This window comes from Myxocyprinus asiaticus, chromosome 16, assembly GCF_019703515.2.
Source record: "Myxocyprinus asiaticus isolate MX2 ecotype Aquarium Trade chromosome 16, UBuf_Myxa_2, whole genome shotgun sequence".
NCBI classification, from domain to species: domain Eukaryota; kingdom Metazoa; phylum Chordata; class Actinopteri; order Cypriniformes; family Catostomidae; genus Myxocyprinus; species Myxocyprinus asiaticus.
The window spans coordinates 28245260-28268470 of NC_059359.1; the positions used below are offsets into that span (position 1 = coordinate 28245260).

Consider the following 23211-nt stretch of genomic DNA (forward strand, 5'->3'; position numbering starts at 1 on the left):
TATTATTTTATTTTTGTATTATTTAATGTGGCATGACATACAACAAAGTGGTAGCTCATTCAATAATCGCTTTAACAATCTGTTTAAAGCAGTAATCTTAACGCTTTTATTTTTTTTTTTTACTCTGGCAAATCTAATCAAAAGTCATGTAGTTTTCGACTATAGTTCTTCCACAGAGGTGCTCGTTGTAGCCTGGTAACTTCTAAACAACATTTTGTTTTCTGATAAAGTGATAAAAACCTGTGCACCTCATGAGAGCTGCCAGCCAATCAGAATGGATTGTCTGACAGCTCTTGTAATTTATGCTGCAATTTACATCATGCTTGCTGTGAATGGTCTGTGGCCATTTCCTGCGGTCTGAGAAACTAAATATATAGAGAGTGCAAAATAATCAATCCGATATCCTTACCACGTTTTGAAATAATAATGACACACTTGTATTATTATTAATATTCATGTTCAGATAAATTCTAGCCATTTCTGAAACTCCAACACACAAAAGAATATGCATTTTACAATTTTAATAAATATTTTTATTAACATTCATTATACATTATATTAATTATAATGTTATTATATTAATTATAAATTATCTGTCAACTACTAATATGAATAGTCTATTAGAGAAACACATGGCATGGTGTTTCTACAAAAAACATGTTGAATTCAGTGTTACTGTGTCAAAGTTCAACGTCTTTAAGCTTGTTCTCTTCAAGTCTCACATCTAGATAAAGGACTCACATGCATGACTTGTTGGGCAAACAAAATATTATTTTGCATTTTATTTGATCACCTCTTAATTTCTCCTGCTCTTGTTTTTGCGTACAGTTCATTAAATTATGGATTGCCATCTCTTGAGCACAGTTATGTGATACAGCGCAGAGGGAACATTACCTCCACCCAGAAGACGTGTCCGAGATTTTGCGGTAGCATCTTAGTAGATTCATCTTAGTTTTGCCTCCTGTCTCCCAAAGCCAGCATAACTTAGGTAGTACTTGAAAATGCTTGTAGATTTATGAGTGCTCTACAGAGCTAAGAGCATCTTAATCCTAATCTAAATGTTGCTCGTTATTTTACGATAGAGCTTTTCCCAGCTGTACAATAGTTAATGGATCTGTATGTTGTCACATATCAGCGGAGCTTGTGTTTCCAGTCCAGCCCCTCTTCTTGAGCTATTCACATGCGTTTAAACAGTGACATATCACCTCTCCACCTCACCGTTTGCCTGTGCCCATTTTGGTGTAGTTTTTACATGCAAGATGCCATTTGTCTCACAGAACTGTTGGAATTGAGAAGACATGAACTGTGGGCTGCAATCCGATCTGATGGTAAGGGGCAAACCATGGTGGCTGCAAACTTCCTCCAAGCTGTCAATGACTTTGTCAGCTGTAGTAGATGTAAGAACGGCATCTTCATAATAGCGGCTGCAGTAATCAACAACAACTAGTATGGACTCTCCTGTGGGCAGTGTGCCTAGTAAATCAGTGGCGAGATCCTGCCAGGGTCCCTCAGGCAGTCATTATCCTCAGTGACTCTGGCCCATCAGGCCTCATGACTAATTGGCACCCATGACATGACCTGACATGTCTCTCAGCATCTTTGTCCATTGCTGGCCACCACACGTTACTACAAAGATTTTGTTTGGTGCCCACAACACCTAAGTGTCCCTCATGAGCTAAATTTAAAGGTGTGGCATTCTAGGCAACGAATCTCACAAATTCCTCAGCTCCATGCTCATGAGTCTGTTTTCCTATTTTTCCACAGACGAGATGCGAGAGTGGATCCACTATATTTCACTTGCCATATATGTGAACCCCACGAAAGTCATATGGTTGCAGTCTAAGCACCTACCTTTCGATGCGGGCACATGGCGTGGATCGCAGGCTGTAAATAGCTTCAAATGGTTTTTGATCTGTCACTAGATCAAACTTTTGCCCATATATGTATGGGTGAAGTCTCTCGCATGCCCATACTAAGGCCAGAGCCTCCCGCTCTGTCTGTGAATATCTTCGCTTACACTCAGTCAGGCTGCGACTGACATAACATATTGGAACACTTTCTCCTTTCTGTTTTTGTATCAGTTCAGCCCCTATGCCTACCAGGCTTGCATCTGCGATAACCTTAGTCAGTGCTTTCTTGTCAAAGTAGGCAAGGGTTCCAGCTTCAGCTAGCTTTTGTTTTAAGGCTTGAAACGCCTGTCTCTGTTCAGGACCAAACATGAATGGAATGTCTTTCTTTGTCAGTCTCCTTAAAGGTTCTGTGACTGATGCAAATTGTGGGATAAACCTACTGCTATATCCCACTAGCCAAGAAACTTCACACTTGTGATGCATTTTCTGGTTCTCTGGCCTCAACCACTGCACGGACCCTCTCAGCTAGATTAGATTTGATATACTTTATTGATCCCACAAGGGAAATTGAAATTGCCATGTCTCTGACTGCAGCTACACTGACCCTAATTTTCAATACTCCCAACTTGGTGGCTGTATCTCTCCCGAGAAGTGGCTCTCCTTCTTTTTTAATGACTGTAAATTCAGCCTGGGTGTGCAGTCTTCCACACTTTATCATGCACGTAAAAGTTCCTTTTATGGGCAGGGGCTCTTTGGACGCATAAGTGTACAACTTTCTATCAGTCTTAAAAGAATGGCATACAATTCTTTTGCTTTTCAGCATCTCCCACGTCGATTCATCAATGATGATGCTTGTAGCCCGGAATCAATTAACATCTTTAAATCGACTCTGCCGACTGAGAATGTAAAACTGTCTTTCACCACGAATGCATACTGACTGTTGTCAGTTCTTTCTTTTTCTCCACCGATGTATTGGGCTGTCTGTTTGGTCAAACTTTTAGTTCTACACATTTTAGCAAAGTGATTGATGCCCTTGCATTTTCTACATTCCTGGCTGCGTGCAGGGCAGGTTGGATCTTTGGCAAAGTGATCGCATCGCCCACATCTATAGCGTCTCTCTCTTTTTTCTCCTCCTTGTTTTGAAACCTTCTTTTGATATTTCCCCCTTTTTTTCATAACAAAAATCACAGTTCCCGCTTGCTTTTCAGGCTCACTGACATGCATGGCAGACATTTGCACCTCCACACGTTCACATTGCATGGCTAATTCAAGCGTGCGCATTAGTGTTAGTTCTGTGCTTTCTTCTACCAGTTTTCTCCGAATGTTGTCTGAGCTGCACTTGCTCAAAACGGCATCATGCAAATGATTGTCTTTATCAGCTCTGAAGTTACAGTCTTTAGCAGCTTGCCTAAGCCGTGTAATAAATTGTTGTACAGTCTCACCTTGTTTTTGTGCGATCTGGTATAAGGACTGTCACTGTAGCATCGTAATCTGGGGCAGTTCCCGTATTCTCCAAAGTTGATAAAATATCTTGCACATCTGTGCCAGCATGGTGTAGTAATAATGCCCTTCTCTGTTGTTTAGTTGAATCGTTTGTGTTCTACCCCAGCAGTAACCCTTTTCCATCTACAAATGCCAAAGCCACCTTGTCCAGCGTGGTCCTAGCGTAGCAGGCTCAATGTAGCAGTCGAATTTCGGATTTTGGATTTCAGATTTAACTAAGTTCTAGTCCACTGGTTGTCCTCATCGCCACTGTTGTGTCTTTGCTCCAACAAGTTAAAGATGCAGAACTGAATCAGACATGAGACAGATTGCCATTGAACTCTGTGTTCTTATTGAACTTGTTTCTCCTCGCTCCTCAGGGCTAACATAAGGAAGTCCCGCCCACTACTTCAGATACACAACACCATTGTCTTTGATAAACTTTGAAAGATGCCAGAAAGATATGTTTAAGTTGAACTTAATGGACTTAAGAGCGGGTTAAAGCTCTCGTTATTTTACGAACATTTTTACGAACCACTTAGATAACGATGCTTTTGGGAAATGCACCTTAGAGATTAAGCATTACTTAAGTGCTACTAACGTCCTACTTAGTGCTTCAGGAATCCCAGCCAAGATTAATAATTAGAATAATAATAATAATAATAATAATAATAATGTAATTATGTAGTTAATTAGGATGAATATATCTGTAAACATTTCCAAGGAGGTAAATTACAAATGTTTATAAAGTTATACACAAATACAATTATGTTACTATGACGAGCAGCACTGGTTCACCCAGATTGATGGCTGGTCCACCCAATCAAATCTTCCAGAATATATTAATAATATATATTATATAGCTCACATGAGCTCAAAATAGCTCACATGATAATAATCATATTCCTGTTAGAAAATGTTGTTAGACAATTGTTTTTTATTTCAAATAAGAAAATTGATATGGTTTTGGTGAATTGAAATGGGTCGTGTCCTAATTCTCACCAAATCGGTCTGTTCCGCTCAGCAGATAACTGATCACATTTTGTCTCTATCGAAGTAGACTCCTTAACATCCAACACACAAACAACAGCCACATATGAGCAGTAATAGGCTGACTACATCCTCTTTTTGTAACGAGTGGCTGCTGGCACTGATAATGATAAAGACGATGACGATGAAATGAAGAACCCAAGTGCAACTGAATCCAAACGTGAAATCCAAAACAGTTGATCCAAATGTAAATAAAACATAAACATGAACAACTAACATGAACATAAACTTGACTTGACTTGACTAGGACTTAGCATGACCATACACAATACCTGACAAAGCACAATAGGAAAACATGAGGGCTTAAATACATGGACATGGGAGAACACATGACAAAGATAACCAATGAACAAACATAACTGATAACAGGATAACAAGACAATAAACCAATGAAAACAAGACACATGAACATGGTGGGAAAACAGTACATCACCTGACTAGGGACACATGACATGAAACAGGAAATAAACTTTTCAAAATAAAAGACAGGATAAACATGAATCAACAAAATACACATGACATATCCCCCCCACAAAGGGACTGACAGACCAAGGAGGAGCCGGAGGGACGAGAGACTCTGGCAAAGCCAACAGGCTGAAGGACCGCAGTGGAGTCGAGGGAATGCAGAGCTGAGGCAATTTCGAGGGACTGACAGGCCAAGGCGGAGTCCAGGGCTCAGAGGGTCCAAGCAGGGTCAGAGGGTTGAAAGTTCCCCTTGCCTGCTTAGAGAACTAAGGGTGGGTACAAGGGCGGGAACCATCTCCAGGTCCAACTGCTCAGATGTGGCCATGACATGGCATGGAACAGACTCAGGCGTGGCTGTGACGTGGCATGGAGCAGGATCAGACGTGGCTGTAACATGGCATGGAGCAGGCTCAGGCGTGGCTGTGACGTGGCATGGAGCAGGCTCAGGCATGGCTGTAACGTGAAACTCTGGCTCAGTGTCCATGACGTGAAACTCTGGCTCAGCGGCCATGACGTGGGACACTGGCTCGGCGACCATGACGTGGGACGCTGGCTTGGCGACCATGACGTGGGACGCTGGCTCATCGACCATGACGTGGGACACTGGCTCGTCGTCCACCTCCCCCACAAGGTCAGTATACCGAGTCAGGCTGTAGGTGCTCCAACCATCAGGCATCAGGGAGGAAGCTGGCTCACTCAGACCTGCCTGGAAAATGTCCTTGAGGGCTACCTCATTAAAGTCCACCCGGCAGGCCAGAGCGCAGAAGTCCTCCACATAGTCCTCCAGGGGACAATTCCTCTGACGTAGGCGGAGGAGCTGGATTGCTGGGTTCATTGTAGGTCAGGTATTTCTGTAACGAGTGGCTGCTGGTGCTGACAATGATAAAGATGATGATGATGAAATGAAGAACCCAAGTGCAATTTAATCCAAACATGAAATCCAAAACAGTAGATCCAAATGTAAATAAAACATAAACATGAACAACTAACATGAACATAAACTTGACTTGACTTGACTTGACTAGGACTTAGCATGACACGTTACCAAACGCAATACTTGACAAAGCACAATGGGAAAACATGAGGGCTTAAATACATGGACATGGGAGAACACATGACAAAGATAACCAATGAACAAACAGAACTGATAACAGGATAACAAGACAATAAACCAATGAAAACAAGACACATGAACATGGAGGGAAAACAGGACATCACCTGACTTGACATGAAACAGGAAATAAACTTTTCAAAATAAAAGACATGAAAAACATGAATCAACAAAATACACATGACACTTTTACCCGAGCATGTCCTTTTTTTTCGGACTTCTGGTTGATTGTCTGGCATAATCAATGTTACTGTCTACACAGGAAGCGTCACTCCTTGTATACACCGGGCGTGTAATGCGCCGCAACATCTTGAGGGTTTAGGCTGTCTACACTGGATGCATCAAAGCGAACGTTCTAAAGGCCGTTACACACTAGCAAGCCTTTAGAACATTTGCTTTTATGAGTATCTAGTTCATTTTCAATGAGAGGCACACGAAAAGCGGTTTTGCTAGCGGCACGGAGGATATCGGGTGCTCATGTATTCAATATGCTGCCGCTTTCACGTGCACGGCTTTCCGTGACAGGTGCCGCAAGAGGTCAAATATTTGATCTTTTTCTTATGCTGCAGCAGTCATTGAAAGGTTTATTATTCACAGCCAATCATACAACAACTTACTGAGCTCATATCAGATTGCTGAAAACATGGAAGAAAAGATAAGTCATTAAAATTCCCAAACTACATGATCCTTTGAAAATCTCATAAAGAGATATTATTTGAAAGTCAGTGCTTGGGAGCATATGAATGCACAAGTAGATTTGCCAGGTTAAAATATACTGCAAAATGAAACCTAATTTTAAAATGAACTGATTTCAGTGGGTGACATGTAGTCAATGCTAATCATAAACCATAACCCCAAAATATTTCAATTTATTCTAATGAAATTATAAACAACAAATAAAAATAAATGCTGTGCTAAATTTGCATCAGGTTTTCTCGTACACAAATCGAAGACAGACAAATCAACAATAAACACAAGTGCCGTTTTTATTTTATTATTTGTTATCTCATGTAACAACCGATTATGATTCAACTGACTTCTATTATTTAACTGACTATCTGCTGATTTTATTTAACTACTATATGAAGTGCAACAGGTGACCTCAGTTTAAAATCTGTGGTCAACTGCATCTTAATTAAAGTGTTGACAGGGCACTTCTACGGGAGGTAAGTTAAAACAGATCCAAAACGACTTTGGATAAAGAAATTTGTGTTTAATTATGTTGGTTTTAGTAAATTCAAATATGTGTGTGTATGTGACTTGGCGCAATGGAGTTCTTGTTCATTGTAATATGTCAACGGCCTCCTCTGAAACTGTGACGCGAGCACCGCCTACACTGCACAAAACGCATGTGTAATGAAGGAGCGAAAGCTTTATATCTCTTGACATTTTTCTTTATGTACGTTGTTTTGCACAATTTTCTTTGCATGCCATTTCTTTCTAAGCTGCCATTGCTTCTAATCACTTAAAACTGAAATGGAGAGTGCTCCCAGCCAAGTGCATTGATCATGAGAAAAAAAAAGGCTGCGTGCTTTTCCGATAACTATGGATCTTAGCTCTTAAGAGCATTCTCTACATGCGAAGTTGCGAACGTTCTTTCCTTTTTCTCATGCGTTTCCAAAACCTGCACTTAACACAAATGCATGACGCACTTTTAAGTCCTTCTTTGCTGTCCATTGTGAAGTGCTGAAAGCTGACCGTATAGTGCCGTTCATTCATAGATTTGTGCATAACTTTATAAATACTTGTAATTTAGCTCACTGAGAAATGTTCAAAGTTATTTTCTTAAATAATTTAACTATATAATTAAATACATAGTTTTGTAATTATTTTTGTGCTGGAGCCTATGATCTACTGTTTTTACAATCACTGCTTTGTTCATCAAATGTGCATTTGCAATGTTTCATTTATCATCTGTGGGTCGACCATTGGGGTGCAAGCTTCTAGGGTCTGTGAAGACTATAAAAAGTATAAAGAGGTTAACGTGTTGGCAGGCCTGTTTCATGTGCACAATAGGGTGGTGGAAGCACTAACACAGGGTACAAACATTAACTGATTAAGTGGAGATCTGTGCTTTGCGCCCAAACTGATCATCAGTGCATAACAATGTGCATGTGACAGTGCCTTTCAGTGTCAGAGAGGAAGATGAGAGTTTGTAAAGAGAAGGAATGTAGGAAGACGCGCCAAGACAGACAAATTTCTTTTCAAATTATAAAACAAACTCAAAACGTACATGGCTGTTCTCTCTACCTGTAGCTTTGGTCTTCAGCAGTCAACACCCAATCGCATTGCACCACCTACTGGTGAGAACGAATAGCACCAGACTGAGATTGTGCATCGGTACTATGCTGTTTTTCCTGCAGTTCCCAGATGTGGAAGTTTGAATTTCCAACCGAATTTGATCTACTGAATTTGAAGAAGCAAATTTTGTTAAGCGAAATAGAACGGGCTGAATTTTATGAGCTGACAAATCTAGATTATATTTTCAAATGAACTGAGTATTTTGGAAATGAACTTTGTAAGGTGAATATTTATTGTTTAACTTTTAATAATAAAATTAGTTGTGAAATGTTTCCAAATGAGACATTCAATGCTTAAAATTTCAGCCTCCCAAAATGCAACCACTGTAAATACAACGCATTTAAATGCAAGCATTGATAATGCAATGCATTTATTTTTTCAATTAGAGAAATTCAACATTCTTTTATGCGTTAAAGACTTCAGTCATGAGTTTAGCTCCATACAACACTGCTTGACAACCATAATATTTTGAATTGTTTTGAACTTAGCATGAATTTATTGTGGTAATCAAATGTACATTTTCAAAATAGAGTAGCTGTTAAAATATGCAATCCTACATTACCACCCCACACTCATTTTAATTTTAAATAATGAAAATTTTAATTTAAAATGGTACACATACAGTACAGAACAGACAGCATTTCTGCGCGTGCACAACGAGGTGCGCAGGGCGCGCGCGTGTGAGATGTGCAGGCGTGAGGCGATCGTATGGTGAAGAGAGTGGTGCCCTATGCACTAGGCTGCGTATATGCATTTAGAGAGCAGCAGTACTGCTGTACAGAACTAATGATCTAAATTCTTTCAACACTGAAAACTGTAACTACACTGAAATAAGAATCCACACAGGACTTTAAAAGCTATGAAATAGCTAAAGTAGGCATTAATAAAACATGATCTTGCTTTGGTTTATATTTCAGCATTATAATGTCATTGTGGGACATTTTCACGTTTTCACTGTAATAAAATGCTTGCAAACCTCTCTTGTTGACAAATTCATCCAGATCTGACAAGAGCCCTTAAAGGTATAGTTCACCCAAAAATTACAATTCTCATTATTTACTCACCCTCATGCCACCCCAGATGTGTATCACTTTCATTTGCTGAACTCAGATGAAGATTTTTAGAAGAATTTCTCAGCTCTGTAGGTCCACACAATGCAAGTGAATGGGTGGCAACATTTTAAAGCTAAACACACAAACATAAATAAGCATAAATTAATCCATAAGACTCCACTGGTTAAATCAGTATCTTCAGAAGCGATGTGATAGGTGTCGATGAGAAACAGAGAAACAGATCACTTTCACATTCTTCTTGTGTTTTTGGTGATTCACATTCTTCTCTGCATATCACCCCCTGCTGTCTAGTAAAAAATGACAAATATTGATCTGTTTCTCACCCACACCTATCATATCACTTTAGAAGATATGGATTTAACCACTGGAGTCTTATGGATTACTTTTATACTGCCTTTATGTACTTTTTGGAGCATCAAAAGTTTGGCCTACAGAGTTAAAATATTCTTCTAAAAATCTTAATTTGTGCTCTGCAGAAGAAAGGAAGTCATACACATCTGGGATGGCATGAGGGTGAGTAAATGAGGAGAACATTTTCATTTTGGGTAAACTATCTCTTTAAAGTGATAGCTCAGCCATAATTTAATATTCTGTCATAATTTCCCTACCCTCATGTTGTTCCAAACCTGTGTGACACTTTGTATTATGTGGAACACAAAATATGTTAGACAGAATGTTAGGGACTGACAGTCTCGGTCATCATTCACTTTCAAAATATGGAGAAAAAAAAAACATTCACTGAAAGTAAATAGTGACTCATGCAAACATTCTGTCTAAAATCTACTTATTGTGTTGCATGGAAGAAAGAAAGTCATATGGGTTTGGAACAACATAATGGTGAATGATGACAGAATTTCCATTAATAATAATAATAATAATATTAATTCTGTAATACATGTTCAATGTGTATTATGTAATGGAATATAGGGGAGTAAACATCTATTATGTAATTTGTGAAAGTAACGAGCTACTCACTACTTGAGTACTCTTTTAATTGGTTTTTTGCTCCTCTACCCACCTCTGATTAGGAGTACATTGAAAGTAGTATTACAGCCCTCCCTGTCTGGTCAGTAACTAATTTCTAATTGGTTAAACTGATGGTGTTACAACTCACCCCGTGTTACAACAACCCTCAGTTTCCCCTATATACTGTACAGTACATGTACAACTTGCCAATTAATTATGTCTAAATACTTCTATAATAGCACAGTTATAACAGGGCCTGGTAAAAAAAAAAAAAAAAAAAAATTTTTGGTTGAGTTACTTAACCTCCTGAGCCCCAAGTATGACTGCTGTGTGCATTTTCCATTTCCCTTTTTGATTTGTAACTAGAACCATGTTTTGAAAAAACATGCAAATATATATATATATATATTTCTGCGGTGGTCGTTGAACAGTTCGAAATGCACCTTATTTTCATCTGAACTCCACATAAAGCCTCTGAAAGCAACATTTTCAGCTTTTGGATGAACTCATCGATTCTCAATGTGAAAATGCACAGTAAATATATAATTTGTAAGGAAAAAATGAGCTAAAGTACACATTAGTATACACTGTGTTTAGCAGTGTGCTGTTTCACGATAAATCGCTCAATTTCTTAAAATGGCAATCAGATGATACTAGAGACTCAAATCTTTTGACTCAAACAGGTTTCAATTTAAAAACTTAATTAGATTTCTTACCAGATGTAGTTTTGTTAGTTTTTTTCCCAAAGTAAGATCGGTGCCATGTTGTTTTGTCATATGACTCCGTACGTTGAAAGAGTAATCCTTTACTGACAGCCTAGAGTCTTCTAAACTGACATCAATTGGTAAAAAATGAATTTAAATTATACATTGCATATAGCAAAGCCAAAATACAACGCCTACAAATGTGTACGCTGGGTCGCACAAGGTTAATGAAAGGGTTGAGCTTTGAAGATAGTGGATATTTTAAAATAGTGTTGAGGAAAATGTAATCCCAACAAAGGAAGGGAATAATTGAGTTTACTAAGCTGGTAGGTGGCAGGAAGTAGACATACTTAGAGTGTGCAGATACTTTGATCCTGAAAGCATTTTCTGTTTACTTGCAGAACCTGTAAGTAATTTGTCTTTAAACATAAGCAACACAAACCTGGTGGAGTTTAACGAAAGCATGACATTCACATGCTCTGCCAGAGGCACGCCAACATGGTTTTCATGGCAGAACGGCAGCACTGTGGTCACGGCTGGAGGAAGAGTTGAGCTCAGGAATGATGGACAAGTGCTTGCCATTAATAGTGTGATGCGGTATGACCAAGGGCCATTCAAGTGTATTGTGGCAAACAACATCAGCAAGGAAGAGAGTACACAAATTACCCTCACTATAAGCTGTGAGTATGACATCATAAAATGGTCTGGGCTATGATGTACTAAACAATAAATTTTCCTACATAGCATTGTAATAGGAAAGTGATGCCTACAAATGGCATCATTTGGGGTGGGGAGCTGACAATGACTGAGTCATGCTTCAGAAGTCATGAATTTGTTTTATTTGCTTAGATGGGCCCAGTAACCTGACAATTACAGCCTTGCCAGAGAAAACGGCATATGCTTCAGACTCTGCCATTTCCATGACATGCTCTGCGGACTCCAAGCCAACAGCTTCTTTCTACTGGACATACAATAAGGTTCCTCTCAATGTCAATGGTCCAAATATTAAACTTACTAACACTACCCAGAACCAAACGGGACAGTACACCTGCATTGCCCAAAATGCAGTCACACTCAGATATGATGCAGTGACCAAAACCATTCGTATAGTTGGTGAGAAAGTACACAATTATGTTTTTCTATATTTACTCTGATTCATCTTGTCATCATTTTAATCTCCAATATATTTCCTTTGTTCATTTAGATCCAATATCATCAGTGGTGGTAAACCCTTCAGCTGGCAACCCAATAAAAAACATGCCTTTTCGTCTGACCTGTGATGTTGTGGGGCCAGAGGACTCCATTCACTGGATTAAGAATGGCATGTACCTGTTACCCGACAATAAGATCACTCTCTCCAGTGACAACTCAACCTTAAACTTTAACCAGCTTACTCACAATGATGATGGACAATATCTGTGTGAAGCTAGTAATGCTGTCAGCAGCATGACCAGCTCGGCCTACAACCTTATAGTCAACTGTGAGTAACAAAATGCACTTCCAAGCAGTGTATCTTGAAGTGTCTTGTAGTAAGCAAACAGTCTTCAAGTGGCCAGGTGCAGAAAATGACCTGTGCGTTATCTGTTATTTGTGTTTGTTCAGATGGTCCATGGAACACATCAATCTCCGGTCCAGCTATAGGAGCTGCAGGGTCCAATGTGACCTTCAGCTGTTCTGCTATCTCTCATCCTCAAAGTCAATTCAGCTGGTTCTTCAACAGCTCAAAAGTGGCAGAGGGCTCAGTGCATGTGACAGGAGTTCTCTCATTAAACAATGCTGGACAGTACACCTGCATGGCATTCAATAATATCACAGGCAGCAGCAGCAATGCTTCAGTACAATTAACTATAAAATGTGAGTTGTTAAATTACAAGTCTTTCAAATAATGTGCATCTTATTTATAGTCTGTCTATTTGTTCAGTTGTTGACCTGTTAAAGGGATAGTTCACCCAAAAATTAAGAAATTCTTTCATAATTTACTTGTTTTAAACCATATGACTTACTTTCTTCTATGGAACACAAAACAAGATGTTAGGCAGAAGTCTTGGTCACCATTATCTTTCAATACATCTTATTTTCCATACAATGAAAGTGAATGGTGACAGGTGTCATTCTGCCTAACATCTCTTGTTTTCCACTGCCATTTTTTAGATGAAATATTTCCCTGTCTGTTACTCACTCGACGTTGTGTCAATGTAGTGACACTAGGGGTTTGATTTTGAGAGCTCCAATCACTTTTGCATAAAATAGAAAAGGCCAATGAGAATTGGCGAGTGGAATTTGCATGCCACTGTCCGCCCCCAGACATTTGGGTATAAAAGGAGATGGCATGCACCACTCATTCAGATTGTTTCTTTGGAGCCGAATGCATGCTTGTGTTCGTCCTCTCACCTTTCACTTACGCTGCTGGATTTTATGCCGCATATCAGCGGTCACCCTCACACGGTCGAGTGTTGTGCTTTCCCTGGGCGCTTCGGCGGCTGAGTCCGCGGGTGGTAAAAGAGTATATTCAAAAGAGTATATTTCCTTCTAAAAGAGCTCGCGCAAACACTTGGCGTCTTTTTAAAGATGTCCTTCCGCGTTTGCGCTACTGAATGTGGCCATTATCTCTCCCCTCTGGACAGCCGTGAAATCTGTCTCGAGCGCTTGGGGCGCCAGCACGCCGAGGCAGCTTTCGTGGAAGGGTTATGTTCTCATTGCGACAACATGCCCGTCAGAATGTTGTGGTCGCGGCTCACTTCCTTCTTCATAAAGCAAGGAGTCACCGTGGCTGCTCCCCAACCCACTCCGTCCTGGGCTGATGCTCAGCCAGCCGGGTTGGCAACCACTGCAAGCGATCTGTATGAGGATATGGGAGCGTTTTCACCGGCTCAACCCCTGCGGACCTCCCATCCCCCAGCACGCTCGTTCTATCCGGAGAGCTGTCGAGCGATACAGGCGGTCTGCCTCAGGGCAGATTTAACGTGTTGTTCTCGGCTCGCGACGAGGATGAGCTTTCGGTAGTAGCACCTCCCTGGCACATTCCCGTGAAGCAGGACCTTCTCACTCAGGGGCAGGGCATGCTCCAGCACCCATGGCCAGACATCTGGAATCTCCAAGTCTGGCTCCTCTATGAGACAGCTGTATGCCTTGAAGTGGCGTCTCTTCGCGAACTGGTGTTCTTCCCGTGGGGAAGACCCACAGAGATGCGCCGTTGGGTCTGTGCTGTCTTTCCTTCAGGAAGGGCTGGAGAGAAGCCTGTCTCCCTCTACCATGAAAGTGTACGTGGCTGCCATAGCAGCTTACCATGACACACTGGACGGGAGACCCTCACGACAGCGCGACCTGATCAACAGGTTCCTCATGGGCGTGAGGAGGTTGAATCCTCCTAGACCGCGCCTGATTCCCTCTTGGGATCTCTCTGTGGTCCTACCTGCCCTACAGAGAGCCCCCTTTGAGCCCCTGGAGCAGGCCGAGCTCAGCACTTTGTCTTTGAAGATGGCCCTCCTGGTGGCACTCACTTCCATCAAGAGGGTGGGGTACCTGCAGGCGCTTTCTGTTGCCAGCGAATGCCTGGAGTTCGGGCCGGCACACTCTCACGTGATCTTGAGACCCCGGCCTGGTTACGTGCCCAAAGTTCCCATCACTCCTTTTCGGGACCAGGTGGTGAACCTGCAAGCACTCCCTTCAGAGGAGGAAGACCCGGCCTTGTCCAGTTCATGCCCTGTGCATCTATCCGGACCGCACATAGAGCTTTAGATGCTTGGAGCAGCTCTTTGTCTGTTTTGGAGGACAGCAGAAGGGGAAAGCTGTCTCCAAGCAGAGGCTAGCCCATTGGATTGTGGATGCCATTTCTCTCTAATACCAATCTCAGGACTTGCCATGCTCCTTGGGAGTCTGGGCGCACTCCACTAGAGGTGTTGCGTCCTCCTGGGCACTGGCAAGGGGGGCCTCTCTAGCAGACATATGCAGAGCTGTGGGTTGGGCTACACCAATACCCAATACCCAATACCTTTGCGAGGATTTATAACCTACGCCTAGACCCGGTTTCGACCCGAGTGTTACGCGGTAACAGCAGGTAGACCGGGCGGCCGGTTGGGTATACCACTTGCATCGCACCTTTCCCCTTTTTTTAAAAGGTGATAACGTACGCCTTTTTGTGCACAACAGTTCCCCATATCCAGTGAACCCCAGACACCTCTTTCATTCTTAAGCACTGTTTGGTGACGAACTTGGCAGAGGAGTAACGACAACCAGGCCCAGTACTCGTGGTATGCCCCTTTTCAGGTGAGCCCGTGTGCTCGGGCTCAGTGCTCCATGCATGGTGCTTCCCCCTTGGTAATCCCGTATGATGAGTTTCCACTGTTTGGTTTTCCCTTAGGTGAACCCTGTGTTTCCCCTCGCCAGAGCTTTCTCTGCCTTGGCCACTGTGCTGCGTACCCTCTCTGTAGATAGGGTCCTCCAGTGGTATCATTCCATATGTGAACTTCCCCGTTGGTAAGTCCATGTGAGGTATCCTCCACATGTTAAACTCCCTCTGGTAGGATGTGGTCTCTGTAGTGCTCTCCTTCCTGGAGAGGGAAGAGTACTTCCCAGCACTATTCTACAAAGTGCTCCGTGGGAAATTGCTTAACAGCAAATCAGGAAAGGCACCGCCGGTAGCCTACTTGGGTAAGTGCCTCCTCCCCCCTTAACAGGACTAGGGAGATGCCTTACCTAACTCGCTGGAAGGTCACAACATGGTTAAGCGCTCGCTGCGCGGCACGCAGCAGCTTGCCTGTGTCCACTCTTCTGTACCTCGTGAAACAGTTCAGTGCCTGTGGCATTTCCTATAGGAATCTCTAGTGTCACTACATCGACACAACGTCGAGTGAGTGACAGACAGAGAACGTCTTGGTTACTGATGTAACCTCTGTTCCATGATGGAGGGAATGAAACTTTGTGTCCCTCCTGCCGTGGCGCTAAACCGGCAGCTGACATGGCCGGGACTCTCTATCGGCTCCTCAGCATAAATCTGAATGAGTGGTGCACGCCATCTCCTTTTATACCCGTATGTCCGGGGGCGGAGAGTGCCTCGTCAATTCTCAATGGCCTTTTCTATTTTAAGCAAAGGTGATTGGAGCTCTCAAGGTCGAACCCCTAGTGTCACTACATCGACACAACGTCTCGTTCCCTCCATTAGGGAACAGAGGTTACATCAATAACCAAGGCATTTTTCTTAGCACAACGGAATGACTTATGGAAAGGTTAGGAATTCCCTAAATTATATTATCTGTCTGAAACCCCTTCTGTGGCTGATTTTCAGATCCACCCAGAGATGTTGTGGTGTTCAGCAACCAGCAACCAATTTTTAATCAGTCATTCACACTAACCTGTCATTACAAAGGAGATGTTGACTCCATTCAGTGGATGAAAAATGGTATGTCCCTGTTACCCGACAATACGATCACTCTCTCCAGTGACAACTCAACCTTAAACTTTAACCAACTTACTCACAATGATGATGGACAATATCTGTGTGAAGCTAGTAACGCTGTCAGTAGCATGACTAGCTCAGCCTACAACCTTATTCTCAACTGTGAGTAAACATACATTTGTAATTTTGAAGTGATGGAATTTTAACTGATTTATGAATTTTGGATGGAAGACATTAAAAAAAATGTAACATTGAAAGTTTTTTTTTGAACTTCAAAATACAAATCATTGTACATAATAAACAGACAAACTTGTACTTGACATCTTTCAGATGGTCCATGGAACACAGCAATTACTGGTCCAGCCATGTCAGAGATAGGGTCCACTGTGACCTTCATCTGTTCTGCTAACTCTTATCCTCAAAGTCAATACAGCTGGTTCTTCAACAGCTCAAAAGTGGCAGTCGGCCCAGTGTTTGTGACTGAAGTTCTTTTACCAAACAACAGCGGACAGTACATCTGCATGGCCTTCAGTAACATCACAGGCAGCAGCAACAATGCCTCAGTGGTGTTCACTGTAATTGGTAAGCTATAATTCAAAGTTTTATTAATCTATGGTCTATTTATATTTTCACAAAACCGTGCATATTATTTTGAATGATATTTTAAAATTAGTCTTTAGAAGTCATTAAACAAGGTTGAGATTTTGAATATGTTTTCAACAGTTAACAGCCATTAGTTGTTCTTGAGTTATACAGCCTATATTAAGATTCTTTTGTATAACAATTCAAAATAACTTCAATGACAACTTTTTCAATGACATTTCTCATCATAGCTGTGAGAAGGCAATATGAACTATTCAGTTATATGGTTACTGAAAGGTGGTAGATACACTGAAAAGTAGAAAAAAAAAATCTGAGATATCTCTGGAAGGATCTGAAATTCAGACAAAAAAGGGGTTTCAGAAAAATCTAAAATTTTGCAGGGATAGCATGGATCCTCAGGTTTTGACAAACATGTTGAGTTTATATTTTAAGAATATAATTTGTAAGGAAATAAAAATTATATAAATGCTAAATAGAAGCATTTTCACAAGTGTACTTTTGAACCCATAAAAAAAAAAGACTTGAAACTTGAAAATTATTATGATATTACTAATATATTATTCTGTACTATCTCCTCAGATGGTGTCACAGTGAGTGTGAGCTCCAATCCTCTCATTCCTCTGGCCTCTCAAAACCTGCAGCTCTTCTGTAATGTGGATGGACACTACAACAGCCTCCACTGGCTTCGAAACAATCAGACTTTCCAGGCATCAAACAGAGTTACAATCTCAGTAGATAACACAACTGTGAACTTCAAACCTCTGCAGACTTCTAACAATGGGAAATACCAGTGTGTTGCCACAAACATATTCAAACAGCACATCAGTCAACCATACAGTCTTGTGGCAAACTGTAAGTAACATTCTTCGATCATGGTTAAAGGGGTAGTTCACCCAAAAATTACAATTGTTTTGCCATTTCCTTACTCTCGTGTTGTTGAAAACCTGTTTGACTTCCTCTCTTCTGAGCAACACATGAGATGTTTGGCACAAAGTTAGAGATTGACAGGTTTAGTTGCTATTCACTTCTCTTGTATTTGAAAAACAAAAATGCAATGCAAGTGAATGGTGATTGAGGCTGTCAGTCCCCAACATTCTGCCTAACATCTCCTTTTGTGTTCTATGGACAAAAGAAAGTTATACAGGTTTAAAACAACATGAGGGTGAGTAAATGAGAGAATTTTTCATTTTTGGGATAAACTGTCCCTTTAATATTACACCAAAACACATAAAGATAAAACCAAATTCCAAAAGAGTACAGACTCAGCTTGTAATAAAATAACAAATACACCATGCCCAACTCATTTAATTATACTTTCAGCCAGTGTTTTATAAGACCAGACCAAGACCATGCCAGCAGCTATATCACCCTGCAGCTCTTGCCTGTTTGCCCACTAAAGCTTAGCAGGATTGAGCTTGGCCAGTACCTGGATGGGAGACCTCCTGGGGAAAACTAAGGTTGCTGCTGGAAGTGGTATTAGGGGGTGGTCACCCTGTGGTCTGTGTGGGTCCTAATGCCCCAGTATAGTGACAGGGACACTATACTGTAAAAAAGCACTGTCTTTTGGATGAGATGTTTAACCAAGGTCCTGACTCTCTGTGGTCATTAAATAGCCCAGGGCACTTCTTGTAAAGAGTAGGTGTGTAACCATGGTGTCCTGGCCAAATTCCCCCCATTGGCCCTAATCTATCATGGCCCCCTAATAATCTCCATCCCTGAATTGGCTACATCACTCTACTCTTCTGTCCACCAATAGCTAGTGTGTGGTGAGCATTCTGGCACACTATGGCTGCCGTCCCATCATCCAGGTGGATGCTGCACACTGGTGGTAGTTGAGTAAATTCCCCCTATACTATGTAAAGTGCTTTGAGTGCCTAGAAATGCGCTATATAAATGTAAGGAATTATTATTTTTATTATTAAGACCATGAAAATATGTAATGGAATATGTAATCTTGTCATGGACTTGTAAGCATCTGGACTCTGTTTTGACTTGGACTCAAACATGTGTGGACTCAGACACAATGACTTTAAGTCGTCATCATGTCTCTTTTCAAAATATAAACAGTGAAAGCTTTGACTTATCTAACACACATTTTATCAACAATTATGATGTGTGTCCTGTATTTATGTCGACCACATAGAATCAGAACTAGTGATGCACGATTAACAAATAAATAATTCTGTTGAGTTGGTTCTGTACAGCGAATTGACCAAAGGTCTGAATCGATTTGCTATTCAGTACGATTCATTCAGACTGCTATTTCACTGAATAATTGCAGCAGTTTCTCACTCAGTAAAACAGCACTGGGATATTTCAGAAAACTAAAAATAAACAAATCATTGGGTCAAGTGGATATTTACTTACAATCATTTGAAACAAACGACTGCTTTTTAGAGGTAACTTTGAGAAACTTCTATTGATGCTGTTTTTCAGTTGCTTTTCTATGTAAACATGCTAAACAGACATCTTGATCATTGCACCATGTATTGCTGTGTTTTCGGCATCTTGTGCAGGAGCGCCACAAAGAACATCAACTGACACTGTTAAAAACATGTCTCGAGACACCTGTGTTCTACTTTATTCATTGCACTGCATTAGTCTGAGCAGCCTCAGCCTTTTAGAAATGCTTTAGCCATTAGTTACATGAATACTACACTGTAACACTTCTCAGTGGGAGGAGGAGGCGAGAAGCAGATTTCCTGGTTCAGGTAAGCGTTTATTTTCCTCACTGCAGCAAATAAAGTCTTTCAAGGCTTTTATGCTGTTCAATAACTCAGTCTAAAAAATCCACAAGCTACTTCACAAAATAAACTCTCAACTTTGCAATAATAACTCCTGGCTTCACAATTGGTGCCCAGGCTCTCTCTCTCGTCTACCTGTGGTGTGGCTCTATTTATGCCACTCTCCCCGTGCTCACTGAAATTAGAGACAGGTGTTAGACATAATTTAACTCAGGTGTAAGCGCCCTTACCGCTTTCTCTCTCTCCGGAGAGATGCTTAACCACGCCCCCGCTGCCACATATCCCCACCGCCCAACTCAGGCTGGGGCGGCATCCGGCCTGCCTACCACTCCCCCCCCATTCCTGGAAAGGAAGTCGGCGACAGCCATCTGCGCTCCCGGTCTGTGGACCACCTTGAACTTAAACGGCTGAAGAGCCAGATACCAACGGGTGATCCAGGCATTGGCATCTTTCATGCGGTGGAGCCACTAGAGTGGGGCGTGATCGGAACAGAGGGTGAAGGCCCACCCCAACAGGTAGTATCGGAGAGTGAGGACCGCTCACTTGATGGCGAGACACTCCTTTTCCACGGTGCTGTACTTAGTTTCCCTCAACGAGAGCTTACGGCTAATGTACAGCACCGGGCGCTCCTCCCCTTCCACCACCTGCGAGAGCATGGATCCCAGCCCCCTGTCTGAAGCATCTGTCTGTAAAACAAAAGGGAGAGAGAAGTCAGGTGAATGTAAAAGCGGCCCCCCGCAAAGTGCGGCTTTAACTTGCGTGAACGCCCGCTGACACTGCTCCATCCATTGGACCGGGTCTGGAGCTCTCTTTTTAGTGAGATCAGTCAGCAGGCTGGTGACGTCCGAATAATTAGGCACGAACCTTCTATAATAGCTAGCCAGCCCTAGGAACTGTCTCACCCCCTTTTTGGTCTTGGGTCTCGGGCAGGTCGCAATCGCCGCTGTCTTGTCAATTTGGGGACGCACCTGTCCGTGGCCCAAGTGGAACCCCAGATACCGTACCTCCACCCGTCTAATCGCGCACTTCTTTGGGTTCGCTGTGAGTCCCGCTCAACGCAGCGATCTCAGAACCGCCCTCAGATGTTGCATGTGCCGCTGCCAATCATTGCTATAAATGATGATGTCATCTAAATAGGCAGCGGCGTAAGCTGAATGCGGTCTGAGGATTTGGTCCATGAGACGCTGAAACGTAGCCGGGGCCCCAAGCAAACCGAACGGAAGTGTCACAAATTGGTGTAATCCAAACGGTGTGGAGAAGGCGTTTTTTTCACGGAAAATTGGTGTCAAGGGGATCTGCTAATAATCCTTCCTCAAATCCAATGTCGAATAAAATCGAGCAGTGCCCAACCGATCGAGCAACTCATCAATTTCTTCTTGTGTTCGGCTACGTACCACGACCCCCCGGCTCGGTCTCGATGTGGTGATGGATGAGGTTTGTACATCCCGGTAGAGGGGAGAACACATCCGCAAACTCCTGTTGCAAACTAGAAACCTCCGCGAGTTGACTCGGTGAGAGGTGGTCTCCGCAAATGACCAGGGTGAACTGTTTATGTTTTGAATTCACCTCCGGTCCAAGATCCGCCTTCTCGGGAACTACCGTAGCCAACATCACGGGGACTGCCTCCCTCCACAATTTCAGGAGATTGAGGTGGTATATTTGATGTGCGCCCCCTCTATCGGTTCGTTTAACCTCATAATCGAGATCTCCCACTCGTCGTGTGACCTCAAAGGGTCCTTGCCACTTGGCGAGTAATTTAGAGCTCGATGTGGGAAGCAATACAAACACTTTATCTCCCGGTGCAAATTCCCTTAGCTGAGTTCCCCTGTCATACAGTCGGTGCTGTCGTTCTTGAGCTTGGAGCAAATTCTCCTGTGTTAGCTGCCCCAAAGTGTGGAATTTTGCTCTAAGATCAAGAACGTATTGAATTTCATTTTTACTGTTTGAAGGTCCCTCCTCCCAGGCCTCTCGCAATACATCAAGCACACCGCGTGGGCGTCACCCATACAGCAGCTCCAATGGGGAGAAGCCAGTGGAGGCTTGCGGGACCTCTCGTACTGCAAATAACAGGGGGTCGAGCCATTTATCCCAATTTCTAGCATCGTCGTGCACGAACTTACGAATCATGTTTTTGAGGGTTTTATTAAATTGTTCCACCAGGCCATCCATTTGAGGATGGTACACGCTGGTGCGAATCAATTTAATATTCATAAACAGTCTTGTCTCAGACTCTGCGTTTTCTGGTCTCGGTCTCCATCTCAACTCAGTTCTCTCTGGTCTTGGTCTTGACTTGGACTCAACCCTCTTCTGGTCTCGGTCTTACTCGAACTTGACCTACTCTGGTCTCGGACTGGACTTGGACTTGGATGAGCTGGTCTCAACTACAACACTGTTTACATCTTAGAAAGTACACTATATTGCCAAAAGTATTCGCTCACCCATCCAAATAATTGAATTCAGGTGTTCCAATCACTTCCATGGCCACAGGTGTATAAAATGAAGCACCTAGGCATGCAGACTGCTTCTACAAACATTTGTGAAAGAATGGGCCACTCTCAGGAGCTCAGTGAATTCCAGCGTGGTACTGTGATAGGATTCCACCTGTGCAACAAGTTCAGTCGTGAAATTTCCTCGCTACTAAATATTCCACAGTCAACTGTCAGTGGTATTATAACAAAGTGGAAGCGATTGGGAATGACAGGCCACATAAAATGACAGAGCGGGGTCAGCGGATGCTGAGGCGCATAGTGCGCAGAGGTCGGCAACTTTCTGCAGAGTCAATCGCTACAGACCTCCAAAGTTCATGTGGCCTTCAGATTAGCTCAAGAACAGTGCGTAGAGAGCTTCATGGAATGGGTTTCCATGGCCGAGCAGCTGCATCAAAGCCATACATCACCAAGTGCAATGCAAAGCGTCGGATGCAGTGGTGTAAAGCACGCCGCCACTGGACTCTAGAGCAGTGGAGACGCGTTCTCTGGAGTGACGAATCACGCTTCTCCATCTGGCAATCTGATGGACAAGTCTGGGTTTGGCGGTTGCCAGGAGAACGGTACTTGTCTGACTGCATTGTGCCAACTGTGAAGTTTGGTGGAGGGGGGATTATGGTGTGGGGTTGTTTTTCAGGAGCTGGGCTTGGCCCCTTAGTTCCAGTGAAAGGAACTCTGAATGCTTCAGCATACCAAGAGATTTTGGACAATTCCATGCTCCCAACTTTGTGGGAACAGTTTGAGGTTGGCCCCTTCCTGTTCCAACATGACTGCGCACCAGTGCACAAAGCAAGGTCCATAAAGACATGGATGAGTGAGTTTGGTGAGGAAGAACTTGACTGGCCTGCACAGAGTCCTGACCTCAACCCGATAGAGCACCTTTGGGATGAATTAGAGCGAAGACTGCGAGCCAGGCCTTCTCGTCCAACATCAGTGTCTGACCTCACAAATGCGCTTCTGGAAGAATGGTCAAAAATTCCC

General features: G+C 42.5%; 1 protein-coding gene across 1 annotated transcript in view; it reads left to right on the forward strand.

The window, feature by feature from the left end:
* The window catches only part of LOC127453950 (carcinoembryonic antigen-related cell adhesion molecule 5-like), a 46789-nt gene that overhangs the window by 20316 nt on the left and 3262 nt on the right, over positions 1-23211 (forward strand). The window contains exons 3-9 of the mRNA XM_051720783.1: positions 11404-11682; positions 11852-12115; positions 12207-12482; positions 12605-12856; positions 16287-16559; positions 16728-16979; positions 17580-17852. Coding sequence (XP_051576743.1) covers positions 11404-11682; positions 11852-12115; positions 12207-12482; positions 12605-12856; positions 16287-16559; positions 16728-16979; positions 17580-17852 — 1869 coding nt within the window. The remainder of the gene's footprint in view (positions 1-11403; positions 11683-11851; positions 12116-12206; positions 12483-12604; positions 12857-16286; positions 16560-16727; positions 16980-17579; positions 17853-23211) is intronic.